The following is a 15040-nucleotide window of genomic DNA, read 5'->3' as shown; positions in this document are numbered from 1 at the left end:
GCACTCCTGAGATCCAATTTTGTGAAGAAGCGGGCCCCGCGCATTGACTCCATTACTGTATTGATCAAAGGTAGCGGGTAACTATATTTTACCGTGATTTTATTGAGATCTCGATAATCAATGCATGGGCGTAAACCGCCATCCTTCTTCACAAAAAAGAAACTCGAAGAGGCGGGTGAATCCGATGGCTGAATGAACCCCTGATGCAGGGATTCAGAGATATATGTATCCATAGCCACTGTCTCCGCTTGCGACAGGGGATACACGTGACTCCTGGGATATGCAGCGTCTACCAGGAGATCTATCGCACAATCCCCCTGTCGATGGGGTGGTAATTGAGTCGCCTTCTTTTTACAGAAGGCGAGTGCCAAATCGGCATATTCTGGGGGAATGGTCTGGACTTTCCACCGTAGTAGCACCAACGGAAACCCCTACACACCTACCTGAGCACTCTCGCGACCACCCCGTGAGAGCCCTCTGTGGCCAAGAAACAGTGGGGTTATGATAAGTTAACCAGGGTATGCCTAGCACCACAGAATACGCAGGGGAATCAATAAGGAAAAGACTAATCTTCTCCTTGTGACCCTCCTGCGTTATCATAGACAAAGGTGCGGTGATATCCACAGACACAATAGGAATCCCTAAACTATGAGCTAAATTTTTATTAATGAAATTCCCAGCCGCGCCTGAATCTACTAGCGCCTTATACTGGGAATGCAGGGGAAAATCCGGAAAAGTGACAGAGACAAACATAAGTGCAGCAGAGGGCTCTGGATGAGTATGGTGCCTACTCACCTGGGGTGATGCCAGAGTGCCCTGCCTGCCTTCTCTATTCCCAGAGGAACCAACCCGGCACCGATCAGCAGTGTGATCTCTGCGATCATAGATGGTGCTCGAGCGGTACCCCCTCCGGTCTCCCTGCGCACCATCCCTCCCAATTCCATAGGTTCGGGAGAGAGAGTGCGGGAGGATGGAACAACCAGACCCCGATCTAGACGTCCCCGAGTAGCCAGCATGTTGTCCAGCCTGATGGACATATCCACCAGCGGGTCGAAGTTGAGGGTGGTGTCTCTACAGGCCAGCTCCCGACGGACGTCCTCGCGTAGACTACAACGGTAGTGGTCGATCAGGGCCCTGTCGCTCCATCCAGCGCCGGCAGCCAAAGTCCTAAACTCTAAAGCGAACTCCTGAGCACTCACCCGCTGCTCTGCCTTCGGATGGGTGGTCGAATACCTTCCGGAAATGGCAGATGAACTCCTCAAAATAGTCCAACGCCTTATCCTCTTCCTTCCCTGACCCTGAGACTGCCTGCAATTCTGGACCATGTACACTCTTCCTGGATTACTGACCCCTGCCAGCCTTGACCTGTCATTTGCCTGCCCTTGTGGTTGTAATAAACTCTTGTTATTTCTACACTGTCCGCATCAGGGTCTTACCTAAATGTGATACAGTGTATCCAGAGGAGGACAGAAGCTAGCTGCAGTGGTGTAAAGTACTAAAGTAAAAATACTTTAAGTACTACTCAAGTCGTTTTTTGGGGGTATCTGTACTTTACTTTACTATTTACATTTTTGCCAACTTTTACTTTTACTACACTACATTCCTAAAGAAAATAGTGTACTTTTACTCCATACATTTTCCTTGACACCCAAAAGTACTTCTTACATTTTGAAGGCTTAGCAGGACAGGAAAATTGTCAAATTCAAGCACTTATCAAGAGAACACGTGGTCATCCCTACTGCCTCTTACCTGGCGGACTCACTAAAGACAAATGCATAATTTGTCAATTATTTCTGAGTGTTGGAGTGTGCCCGACTATCCGTACATTTTCAAAACAATAAAATGGTGCTGTCTGCTTTGCTTACAGTTTTTTTTGATTGCTTAAGCACGATTTTCAAAACAGGGCCCGTGTTTTCAAAACACTACACACAATTAGCACAACCACACACCCAATTAGCAAAACACTACAGATCCTTTGCAAAATTAAACACTCTTGTAAAAACTATACACTTCTTTTTAAAAACCACACTTTGTTACCATATGAAACACACACGTTTCACATTACTATACTCTGTTTGCACGAGTTACACTCTGCTGTGATAAACCTAAAACACTTGTATCACTTCTACTTCCCTATGATTAGAGTAGGCTACTATCAACAAAGTACAAATATAATGTAAATTCACCAAACACTACACAAGACCAATGTTGCAGACTGAAGAAACTAATTTATTTCTCAATTCGCCCAAAATGTTGACATGGAGATTCATAATACTGTAACCAAACGTCACTTTACGTATTGTAAGTTCAAAAAATAAATAAAAATAAATAGACATTGTCTCTTCGCCTAGCTGGATCTGGCCAGAGAATTTCTTCAACATCGCAGGCAATGTTGTCCTTAGCAAGACACCTTGGAAAGAAACATCTTGAATGACGAATCCATCCTTGCATTGCTGCTACCTCCATCTGGTCACAGGGCTCCTCCATGGCTTGGATGAGGGGTACCTCAGCCTGGAGACGGAGATCATATACCTTCCACCGCCATGCCGAGAAAAACTCTTCTATAGGGTTGAGGAATGGAGAGTATGGTGGAAGATATAGGACGGTGAAATGTGGATGTTGCTGAAACCAGTTCTGAACCAGAGCAGAGCGGTGGAAAGACACATTGTCCCAGACAACAATGTATTGCATATGATCGATTTGATTTGCTGCTGTTATGTTATGCAATTGATCCAAGAATGTAAGTATGAGTGCTGTGTTGTAAGGGCCCATATGGGCATGGCGGTGGAGGACCCCATTCTGTGTAATGGCTGCACAGAGTGTTATATTACCCCCAAGTTGCCCTGGGACATTGACTATAGCCCTGTGGCCAATGATGTTCCTTCCCCTCCTTCGTGTTCTCGTCAGGTTGAACCCAGCCTCATCTACGTAAATGAACTCATGCTGGATCTCCTCTCCATCCATTCGTAAAACTCTCTGAAAAACAGTGTCAGGCAAAATTGTGTAGTTCAGTGTAGATCTAGTCATAGGCAGAAATCCCAGGGGGGACGGGGGGGACACGACCCCCCCATCTTGGGAAAAATATGATTTGTCCCCCCCAATATATCACTGTAAACATAACTATGTAATTTCAATAATATTAATAATACGCAATGAAAGCACTTGTGCTGATTATAGACACTTAATAGCGCATTTAAATTTCAAAAGATTGCGATCCCCCCCGCCCTTTGCCTCACAATGGTTTGATCCACTGCCAGTTCTTTAGCTTGCAAGGTAATAGAGAGTTCGTATCTACTGTCCGAAAGGCACATGTACGTAACTGACGTGAGGTTAATCCAGTCAATCCATAGCAGGTCCATAGCAATGTTATTTATTTATTTTTATGTTGGCAGGGTTCACACACTAGTTGAATTTGCAGAGCTAGCGCGCAAACTAAAGCAAACATTAACTATCAAGCTAGCTAGTACCTATTCCATTTATGTGGCGTCGTCAAAGATGGAATCTTTGCTATCGTCAGTTTATTCCAAGATCAGCATGCAGATGTAGTGCTTCGACGTCCCTGTGATAAGGTTAGCAATAAACTGAAGTCCAAACTGAACAGAACAGAACTACACTCTCTTCTACCATTGTCTTAAATATATATAATGGTCTCGTTGCAAAAGATAAATTGTCGATAGTGAACTTTTTTTATTTTATTTTATTTCACCTTTATTTAACCAGGTAGCAAAGATTATAGCAAACACACAGAAACTGAATTGGTGCTCGCTAGCTTTACAAATTCAGCTATTGTTGGAAGCCAGCCAATATGAAACAAACTATTTAAATTACAAAAGGTTGCAGCATGTGTTGTGTAAATGTGTGTGTGTGCAGCTAGGTCAGCCAGCCAGCCAGGTAGAAAAATGGCAGAAAAAAGTAAGAAGACGGACATCAGAGTATTTGTCAGTACACCAAAACGCATAGTAAGAACTCTAGTATCCTAATATCTCAACGACTAGTTGATAAAATGTTCATAAGAAAGAAGTGAAATGCGAATGGAAATGTTTCACAATGATGTCATTAGGCAGAGCAGGCAACAGATGGCACACAGACAGCAGAGTTGGGGACAGATATGCAGGGACAGATTGGCAGACAGGGAGTCTCAGGTAAGTTTGTTGAGTCTTTGTTTGGCAACATTATGAAAGGTTCTCAATTTTTTTGACTTGTAAAATAGGGACATAATTGGAAAATGCCATGGATACCCCCACTCTCAACTTAAACTGGTGACTAAACTAAGATTTGTTTACGGCAATGGTATTACTGTTGTGATTAATTGTGTAGTTTTGGGTACCGGTAGTTAGGAGTACGGCAAACACCTTATTTATTTTCTAGGAGACAGACTGAGTCAGTTAGGGTGGTGAAAGGGAAAGAGCCAGGGAGAGAGACTTCAGAGGACAGTGTCACAGCCACGGCAGGACCAAGTGTCACCCTTGTTGCCAGCAGCACCAGTATAGGGGACAGTGGCACAGCATTGTCCAGTTACCACAGTGATGGCACAAAACCATATCAGCCACACCCACAATTTATAGAACCGCAAACTCTTGCCAACAGAGTGTTGACGTTTCAAGAGAGATGGTTTCGCGATTTCCCCTGGCTACATTATAATCCATCAATAAAAGGAGTGTTGTGTTTTCACTGTAGCCAAGGGTTTTCAAGCCAGCCATCTTTTGGCCAAAGAGCTGATGCTGCCTTCATTAGTGCAGGATTTAGGAACTGGAGAAAAGGCATTGAAAAATTCACAGCACATCAAAATTGCCAAACCCACCGCTACTTTGTAATTGTAACAGCACACCAGCTAAATCCAATCAGTGTCCAGTTATGTCCAGCGCGTGGGGTAAACAGCTTGATGAAAATTGTTAGTTCGGTGCGGCATGTAGTAAGACAGGGACAAGCCTTTAGAGGCCACACGGATGACAGTGGGAATTTATACCAGATTTTGAAACTTAGGGCAGAAGAGGATGATCCCATTTTACTGAAGTGGTTAACAGAGCGTACCACAATGTACACAGGCCCCAAAGCACAGAATGAAATTCTGAACATTATGGCCAATAGTCATTCGAGGCATTGCAGCTGAGATTAGGTCTCTTCCGATTGTACAATTTTCATTAATTGTTGATGGTACTCAAGATGTCTCTGGTGCTGAACAGGAGAGTGTCTGCCTGCATTATGTTGACCATGACCATGTCCCTCACAAGGAGTTTATTGGGCTATACAGGGTGTCGGAGACAACAGGCGAGGGCATTGCGAAAGTGCCAACTGATGTGTTGTTGAGGAAACCCGCAAACATATGCTCGGTTCTTTTGTTCAGTAGTGTGTATAGCAGTGGTTCTCAACCTTTTTGGGGTACTGGAACCCCTGCATATTTTGAGGCAAGGCAGGCAAGGTTTTGAGCAGTCCTCAGGGACCTCCACCCCCTCTATATTATATGTAAACTTACTGGAAACCTTGTGGTACTGACTACATTCATTACACTTTTTTATTTCACGGACCCCTTGCAATTAGTCCATGGACCCCTGTTTGAGAACCCATGGTGTAATTGATAGTTGTTCTTTTGTTTAGTAGTTTTTAGTACACTTACAAATGATTTATTTCATGTTATTTTATTTAAAATTGCATACTTTGTGCGACATACTTGTCCATAGCTGCTGTTTGAAGAGTTGAGACACTGACTGAAGGATATTTTGGTTGATTTATTTGGGTTTTTCATTGAAGTAGTTATTTTGCTTTTAGAACTGTACTTATTTTAAGCTTTTTGTTCTTGCAAAGATATTGTAGACTCAGGCCAGGTGGACATATTTAATGACTATATAAATGTATCAGAAAAAGTCAAATTAAAAGGTCAATTCAATACGGAGACCAACTTTGTGATGATTCTCAATGGAGATTCTTTTAGATGTGATCACACCATGTTCATTGTATTGAAAACTACACCCATACAGTGTACAGTACCATTGTCACCTACTGACCTTTCTTGATATTGCTGGTTGTAAGTACGAATACCTGCATACATACTGGACTGGTAAGGAGCACTGCTATAACTATTATTAGTAGTAGAATTATAATGATTTAAACATTTGAACAAGTTGGGAAAACCCTTCAGTTAACTACTGTACCTAACAATTATCCAGTTGTAGGAATTATGGATCCTCAATATACATTTAACAACGTATGCTATGTGTTACAGCACTACTTTTGGTGTCCCCCCCAGGAATTGCTCTTGAGAAAATGTAATGTAATTGTCCCCTCCAAGGTTGATCTCAGATTTTCGCCCCTGGATCTAGTATACATATTACAGTACAGTAAAAGATTATGAGATAGTATGCAAGATCACACTGCTAAAGTGAATACATACCTCTGCATAATCATGCCGCGGTCGTTTCACCCTTTCGGAATTGCGCTCGAAAGGCACTCGATAAATTTGCTTCATTTGAATATGTTTTTTTTTTAGGATGCGTGCCAGTGTTGATGTTGAGACCTGATGGATATCGTTGAAAATGGCGTGGTTATTGACAATATTAGCTTGGAGCTGCTTGAGTGTTATAGCATTGTTGGCCAAAACCATGTTTACTATCTCCCTCTCTTGCTGTTCTGTAAACATAGGAGGCCTTCCCCCTTGTCGTCCCTGACCCTCAATCCTATGTAGAAAAAAAACAGTATACAATAGTACAGTAATTTCACAGGAAAAGGTAACAGAAGTGCTGATAGTGCATAGAATACAGTACTGTAAGCAGTTACTGAAACCATGCAGATGTTTTTGATATGATGATATTTTTACAATACCTATTTTCCAGTCTAAATGTTCTCATCACACTCGCCACTGTATATCGGCTTAGATTTGGCTGTACTCGCAGTCCAGCCTCCCTCAGCGTCAGGCCGTGGTTGACAATGTGGTCAACCAGTGTTGCGTGGATCTCATTTGTCAGATTCGGTCCTCTTTGAGCACCTTCTTGTCTTCCTCTTCCTACCCTTCCTCTTCCTCCTCCTCCTCGTCCTCATTCTCCTCCTCGTCCTCCTCGTTGTTCTCCTCGTCCTCCTCGTCCTCCTCTTTGTCCTCCTCCTCGTCCTCCTCCTCCTCCTCGTCCTCCTCATCTTACTCTTTCTCTGACTCTTTCCATTGTGCTTGAAGACCGATGAACTCACCTGCTGCTTTTTATAGTGCTTATACACCTGATTGGTGTGTCTACAATTAAGCAAACGAGTGTTTGCACACCTGATGACTGTGTTGAACCAATTGGTTGGACAGTGTGGTATTTTGACAGTCAGTGCTTTGGTATTGCAAGGACGTGACTTCATGATAGATTTTTGTGTGTAATGTATGTTAAGTGTGTTTAGTGTTTTGCAAATCACTGTGTGTAGAGTTTTGCAACAAGTGTGAGGTTGACAATGTGCTTATAGTTGTGCAAATATGGGCTGCTGTTTTGCTTCTTGAGTGTAAAGTTTTGCTAATAGTGTACTACTTTTAATTTTAGTGTGTAAGCAATCCAAAAAAACTGTAATATAAGGAATTTGAATTGATTTATACTTTTACTTTTGATACTTAACTATATTTAAAACCAAATACTTTTAGACTTTTACTCAGTAGTTTTTTGCTGGGTGACTTTCACCTGAGTAACTTTCTATTAAGGTATCTATACTTTTACTCAAGTATGACAATTGGGTACTTTTTCCACCTCTGGCTAGCTGTCCTCTGGCTACACCATGGTGCTAACCTACAGAGTGCTGTTGAGGCTACTGCTGACCTTCATTGCAAACAGTGTATTTTAAACAATTATTTGTTGACGTGAATATATTTAGTATAGTTTTATATAAAAAGGATCATTTTTTAAATGTTTCACTATTTTTATTTTTATGAAATTCAGTGAGGAGGATTATCCTCCCCCCTGCTTATACCTGCACGTGTTTGTTTGCGTTCGTGTGTGTGTTTGTTTGTGTTCGTGTGTGTGTTTGTTTGTGTTCGTGTGTGTGTTTGTTTGTTTTCGTGTGTGTGTTTGTTTGTGTTCGTGTGTGTGTTTGTTTGTGTTCGTGTGTGTGTTTGTTTGTGTTCGTGTGTGTGTTTGTTTGTGTTCGTGTGTGTGTTTGTTTGTGTTTGTGTGTGTGTTTGTTTGTGTTCGTGTTTGTTTGTGTTCGTGTGTGTTTTCAGATGTCTCATCACTGCTCCCAACATCGTCCACCTGGGAGTAGAGGAGACAGTGACAGTACAGCTCCAGGGAGCTATCAAGCCTACACAGATTACACTATACTTTCTGTACCAAACTGACAACAATAAAGTTCTGTCTGGAAAAAAGCATGTAACTCTCAATGAAGCCAATGGCTATTTGGAGGTGGTGAAAATGAGCGTAAGTATGCAGAAGGCTAATCCCCTTTCATACCCTGTGAAACTACTGGACTGTGCATTTTACTTTCTCTATTCTCATGTTTTATAGGTCGTTCCTAGCCTGTACGAAGAGGCAATCAAAAACATAGTAAAAACAAAGACAATTGTGCCATATATCCAACTGGCCGCAGAAAGCAACGATTTCCCTTCAAAAAAAAGAACAATCCTTTTGTCAACAAAAAAGGGTTATGTCTTCATCCAGACAGACAAACCAATCTACAATCCAGGAGAGAATGGTAAAGTCTAAAATAAAAAAGGTTGACTATTATATATGATTTTAGTTATAATCCTAATTTGTCCTTTTCTAGTCAATTTCAGGGTCTTCACGTTAGACAACTATCTGCTGCCTGTCGAAGAAAGCATCAATGTCAAGATATTTGTACGTTTGCAAGACATCTATCTGTATGTTAAAGTTGTATTATTGCATTATATTAAATCTCTGTTCTCTAAATAGCGTTCACTGTCTCTCTGCAGAACTCCAAAGGCCTGCTGGTGTACAACCAGGCTCTACACTCCAGTAAACTCCTTCAGAGGAACATAATGATCCCTGATGTTGAGACGTAAGTAGTATGTTGACATAAAATCTATGGAAGACAGGATATGAGTAGCACTGACCACTACTCTGTCAACATGTTTCAGGGCTGGCCATTGGAAGATTGTTGCCGCTTTTATCAACCATCCCATGTCCAACTCTTCAGTGGAGTTTGAGGTCAGGGAATATGGTGAGTATCAAAAATAGGTTGCCTGACTCTATGATACCGCCCAACAACAACAACAAAGTGAAGCTCACCTTTATTTCTTTCAGTTCTTCCTACTTTTGAGGTGAAGATAGCAGCTTTGAAGCCATATTATTTAGTGACAGAAGAATCCTTTCAATTCAGCATCTCTGTAAGGTGAGATTGTTGAAGCAGATTGTATTTATGGACTGTTTTGTGAATTGTTCATAGCAATGTCAAGGAAATGTGTGTTGATTGCAGGTACACCTATGGCAAAGGTGTCAATGGCATAGCTTATGTTAGATTTGGACTAATAGACAGAGAAGGCAAGAGAATACATCTACCTGGCCTAGAAAACAAGACTTCTGTGAGTTCACTTTATCATCTTAAAGCATTACATCATTTAAAAAAAAATGAAAGTCACATTTTCTGATTGTAGAGTTATTGTTTTGTATCCAGGTCAGTTCCATTTACTTTTATTTTTCTGATGAGCCGTTTGTGAACTTTTTTTCTGGTGTATTGTAGATCCAAGACGGCGTCGCCAGCATTACCCTGCCAACCGAAGACCTACGTGGAAAAGCAGAAAAGCAAAGCATCCAACACATGGAGGGATACAATCTGTACATAGCTGTTACAGTTTTAGAAACAGCAAGTAAGTCCTTCATACAGTTAGATAAAACATGCCCATACCAGTGGATTCAGGTATTTTCTCTTGGATATACAGTAACTGTTTGTGCTCTATGACAGTAACTGTCACTCTGTCTGTCTTTGTCTCTCGCTCTCTCAGGCGGAGATCTAGAAGAAGCTGAGAGCACTTCAGTAAAGATAGTGACGTCTCCATACATCATTGACATGTCTAAGACTAAGGAATACTTCACACCTGGAGGAAAGTTCTCTATCCTGGTACTGTGTGGTCATTTCTGCACTCTAAGACAAACGTTAACACCACAGAGTAAAATATAATTATATTTATTCAGGACATCATATTGAGATGAACAAATCCCTTTTCCAAATGAGACGTACCGTAAAATAGTTATCAGTGTTATCAATTGTATTGGCCTTACCATTTAGAATATGACTGTATCTATAGACATAGTCAACTGGGTATATGCTGCATGTTTCATTCTCAGGCCACCACCACCCACCCAGATGGATCCCCAGCCCCTGACCTCCGTATGAGGGCTTCACTTTCAGTGACCTCTGTAGGAGGCACACAGGAGTCTAAGATGGAGGTGTCCGGTAACTCTAAGGGTGAGGCTGTTCTCACCTTCCAAGTGCCCAAACTGGCCACGTCTATGGACATCAAGGTACAGGACAGACACAGAGAACTTTCAATCAACACTGTATTTCCCATGTAGTTTTCTCAAATGTTCTATGTGGCTCCAATTTCCATGTGAGGTAATATTGACGTACTGTAACTTTGCACTGTCTGTTCTTGTCTCTCCAGATGTTTGCTGAGGGAGAGGATAAAGAGGTAGTAATGAGTGATGCCAAAATGACAGTGTCAGCAGCCCAGTCTGAGGGGAACAGCTACCTGAGTGTAGAGATAGAACATGTCACCCTGGAGCCTGAAGGAACCATGACGGTCACTCTCAGAGACATCACTCCACCAGGCACCCCACGACCAGCCTACATCTACTATATGGTAACATACTGGAGTATCAGTCCATTCTAATAATGGATGGTGACCATTTACCACTTCTGCAACATACTTTATCTGTGCATAGCTTCAGATTTCCAGACACTACAGTAGACTGGGTTTGTCATAGCTGTAACCAACATGAATATAAACACGTCGGGGGTTGAGAAATGAACCATTTCAATATCTGGTAGTGAAGAGTAATGATGTGTCATTTCCTCTGTTTCCATTCTGTCAGGTCCTGAGTAAGGGCAGAGTGGTCCAGATGAACAGGGTCCAGAGGACTGAGCTGACCACCTTCAGTCTGCCCTACAGTCTTGACCTGGTCCCCTCCTTCAGACTGGTGGCCTACTACTTCACACAGACACTAGAGAAGACCACCATAGTGGCTGACTCTGTATGGGCTGATGTCAAAGATATCTGCAAAGGACAGGTTCTGTAGTTACCGCTTGTTTCTCTACTTCTACTCTTACTACACTTAGCCAGTTATGGTTTTATCCTGTTGTCAGTGCTGTGCATCAAGAAGGCACATTTTATGATTTTAACTTGACTAATAAAGATCAATCAAAGTGATCTAGTTCTGCATGGGGGCAGATTGTGACAATGTCTTTGTTGCTGTGTTTTCAGATCGAGATCCTTCCATTTAAAGAGCATAAACCAGCTGACTTGGTGAATGTGGTGGTCCGTACAGACCAGGGAGACAAGGTAGCTCTGGCTGCTGTAGATACAGCTGTTTACATCCTCAACAAGAACAACAAACTCACTCCTCAGAAGGTACAGAACCTCTGTCTGTCACACACTTACCAGGTTGAATGAATAGCTACATACAGTATGTGTGGCTGCTGGTGATATTTCAATCTCAATGTGACTTCCTGGTTAAATAAAGATGAACTAATAAAGTAACATTATTAGTCTGGATTTTGGCCCAGTCTCAGGTGTATGTTGACAGCTTCACAAGGCTATGACCTGGTATCAGTTAATAGAGCATTTCCTAAGCTAAGTCCTGGAGGCCCAAAGGGGTGTACCTTCTGTTTTTGGCCCCAGCACACAGCTGATTCAAATAACCAAAGCTTGATGATGAGTTGATCATTTGAATCAGCTGTGTAGTCCTAAGAAAAACCCAAAATGTGCACCCCTTGGTGTCCTCAGGATCGAGTTGGAAAACGCTGAGCTAATGTACTGTATCACAGAGGGCAGGTTTGTCTGTGAAAATACAGTATACCTGAGAATGTATCTCCACGTGTATGTACTGTGTTTATATGTATCTTCTGTATGTATAGGACAGAATGTACTGTTATATGTATCTACTGTATGTACAGGGCAGTATGTACCGTTATATGTATCTACTGTATGTACAGGACAGTATGTACTGTTATATGTATCTACTGTGTGTACAGGACAGTATGTACTGTTATATGTATCTACTGTATGTACAGGACATTATGTACTGTTATATGTATCTACTGTGTGTACAGGACAGTATGTACTGTTATATGTATCTACTGTATGTACAGGACAGTATGTACTGTTATATGTATCTACTATATGTACAGGACAGTATATACTGTTATATGTATCTACTGTATGTACAGGACAGTATGTACTGTTACATGTATCTACTGTATGTACAGGACAGTATGTACTGTTATATGTATCTACTGTATGTACAGGACAGTATGTACTGTTATATGTATCTACTGTATGTACATGACAGTATGTGTTTGTCTACCAGGGAGAATGGGATATGCAAAAGACAAATGTCTGTTGTTCATGTAGTAAATGGACCAATAAATGAATTGTCTTCTTCTTCTTCTTTAGATGTTTGCCTACATGAATTCATATGACCTGGCGTGTTCTAGTGGAGGAGGCAGAAACGACCAGTCTGTGTTACAGGACGCTGGGCTCGCCTTTATAACCAACTGGGTGGATACAGAGGATCACGTGAGAAAGGGTACGATTTACATTTAGACATTTAACTCATTATAATGTTGAATGAATAGTACATGTATGGATCCTGGTTGGTTAAAGCACATCACTGCTGCTGTTGTTGATGGAATTTATTCCACACAATATTGTAAAATGATTTTTCTTTCGTCCTCTGATCAGATTACTCCTGTAACAACATAAGAAGACAGAAGAGAGCCTTGAACCACCGACAGGCTTTCTCTGATATCAGTAGGTGTAGCAGTAATCTCAGCAAACCAAAATTGGTTCTGTGAAAGTTCCCAGAACTTTCTTTAGATCGCAGCAAATGTTCTCATAACACAAAACTGTCCAGTCGTGCTGATGATTATAGAACGTTTGTATAAAACATTTGCCTGATGATACAAGATCATTCCTATAACACATTTCATATGTTCTTTAAAGGTTCCCAGAATGTTTCATTAAGTTGAGGGAACATTGTGGGGATATGGCAACTGTGCAGTTGTGCTGACATTCAGATGTTTGTATCAGGGTGCACAAAACATTGTTTTGATGTTGCAAGAATGTTGACAGAACAGCCTTTCTGAGTTCTTCAAAGGTTCCCAGAACATTTGTGCGAACCTGGTGGGTACATTAGAAGAGATATGCTCAGTTATGATGGTATTCATACAATGTCTAACTTGGGTTGCACAGGACATTCCCTTAATGTTGTAAGAATGTTGACAGAACATATGAATTAAGTCTGGGATGTTGTCTGGGATGTTGCAAGACTATTCTTATGATATTCACAAAGGTTGCACAGAACATTCCCACAATGTTGCACAATGTTCCACAATTTCCAAATAGGTCAGTTTTTATGATGTTCATAGCACATTTGTTTTAGGTTTGACATAATATTCCATTGATGTTCACCCAATATACATTTAGCCTTTTCTTAGAGGTCCTCAAGCAAAAGGGATCCTAGATTAGCAGTCATAGTCTTGGATACCATGTAAAATATTTTAGTGAACATTAGGACAACATTCCAAGGATATTTAACTTTATGTATTTTTATATCCTAATGTTAGATAAAACCCTATCTAGAACTTAATGGGAATCTTAGCTAATGTTCTGGGAATGTTCCCGGATTGGTGGGACTTCTATTCTCCCTCCATCCTCTGAGCATGCTAGTTTTACTCTTATGGTGAGAGTATGTTATAGGAATTAGTTTCCTATATGTTCGTTAACCAATTAAATTATAACAAAGCAAACACTCTGTCAGTTTCTAAGAATTTGTACGTTTCTTATTTGCATAAAATAGACAAAAGACCAGTCTCCAAATTAACCAATAGCGTTTATTCTCGAGAGATCTCTACTCAAAAAACCATGTACGTTAGTTTATATATCATACACAGCGTCATAGCTTTCTAAATGTCCCTCCTCTTCTCCGACAAGGACAAAGCTGATTCCAAAGTCCATTCCAACACACTAACGCACATACACACTTTATTTGGATTATCCCCTGGAGTCTCACCACAGTTTATTACCACTTAGCTGACAGTTCCAGCCCCCCCCCCCCCAGATAAGGAAAACATGGAGGGGCTCTCGCTGTCTTCTCTTATCTCCACAGAGTTATAGCTTGGTCGGTTCAAACATAGGTTAATGATCCACTTAGTTTCCTTTAGGCACACACATACATTCCTCTCTTCCCATGTACATGCTACATAACCTCTAATCCTAATGGTTAAGTTTCTGTGTAGAATTATTTAATCATTTATCTTAAACCTTGATAAAATATCTTAAGAGTATCAACTATTATTAGTTACATAAGATGGACAGCACTCCAAAGGATACGTTTCAATAATCCTTTCATGACAAATGTTCAGATATGTTTCAGCAAAATCATTCCTTAGCAAATTACATTTATATAATGTATTAGTTAGACACAAAGTTCTTGTCTGCAGTCAACAGGTACGCGGATAATATGGAGAAGAGGTGTTGTCAGGATGGGGCCAGGTTTAACAGCCTGGGTCTGTCCTGTGAGAGTCGTCATGCTAAAACCACCCACAAGTCTCCTTCCTGTCGCTCTGCCTTCCTCAAGTGCTGCAGAGATGCCACCACGTTGAGGAACAACATTAAGAAGACCAGGAAGACATATAGCCTGGCTAGAAGTACACTATCTTATTACATTATTACATTAGTAGTTGGACAATGACATCTAAGAAGAATCTTACAATCTACAGATTATTGTGGTGCATTCAGTAATAGATAGATAAATAGATAAATCAATACTTTTGTATTTTTGCAGACTAGTTGTACTACAGTATATGCACATATTTTCCATTGATTAAGCTGAACATTTTTGAATGTTTT

The 15040-nt window shown here is 41.0% G+C and overlaps 1 protein-coding gene across 1 annotated transcript in view; it reads left to right on the top strand.

The window, feature by feature from the left end:
- The window catches only part of LOC129822228 (complement C4-like), a 37629-nt gene that overhangs the window by 4673 nt on the left and 17916 nt on the right, over positions 1–15040 (top strand). The window contains exons 2-17 of the mRNA XM_055880322.1: positions 8177–8372; positions 8460–8646; positions 8719–8789; positions 8885–8970; positions 9050–9132; positions 9216–9303; positions 9388–9493; positions 9652–9778; positions 9914–10029; positions 10257–10433; positions 10574–10771; positions 11004–11198; positions 11393–11539; positions 12584–12716; positions 12872–12940; positions 14632–14838. Of these exons, the coding sequence (XP_055736297.1) occupies positions 8177–8372; positions 8460–8646; positions 8719–8789; positions 8885–8970; positions 9050–9132; positions 9216–9303; positions 9388–9493; positions 9652–9778; positions 9914–10029; positions 10257–10433; positions 10574–10771; positions 11004–11198; positions 11393–11539; positions 12584–12716; positions 12872–12940; positions 14632–14838 (2186 nt within the window). The remainder of the gene's footprint in view (positions 1–8176; positions 8373–8459; positions 8647–8718; positions 8790–8884; positions 8971–9049; positions 9133–9215; positions 9304–9387; positions 9494–9651; positions 9779–9913; positions 10030–10256; positions 10434–10573; positions 10772–11003; positions 11199–11392; positions 11540–12583; positions 12717–12871; positions 12941–14631; positions 14839–15040) is intronic.

Source organism: Salvelinus fontinalis, chromosome 24 (genome assembly GCF_029448725.1).
Source record: "Salvelinus fontinalis isolate EN_2023a chromosome 24, ASM2944872v1, whole genome shotgun sequence".
NCBI classification, from domain to species: Eukaryota; Metazoa; Chordata; class Actinopteri; order Salmoniformes; family Salmonidae; genus Salvelinus; species Salvelinus fontinalis.
This window is presented reverse-complemented; position numbering and strand designations above follow the sequence as displayed.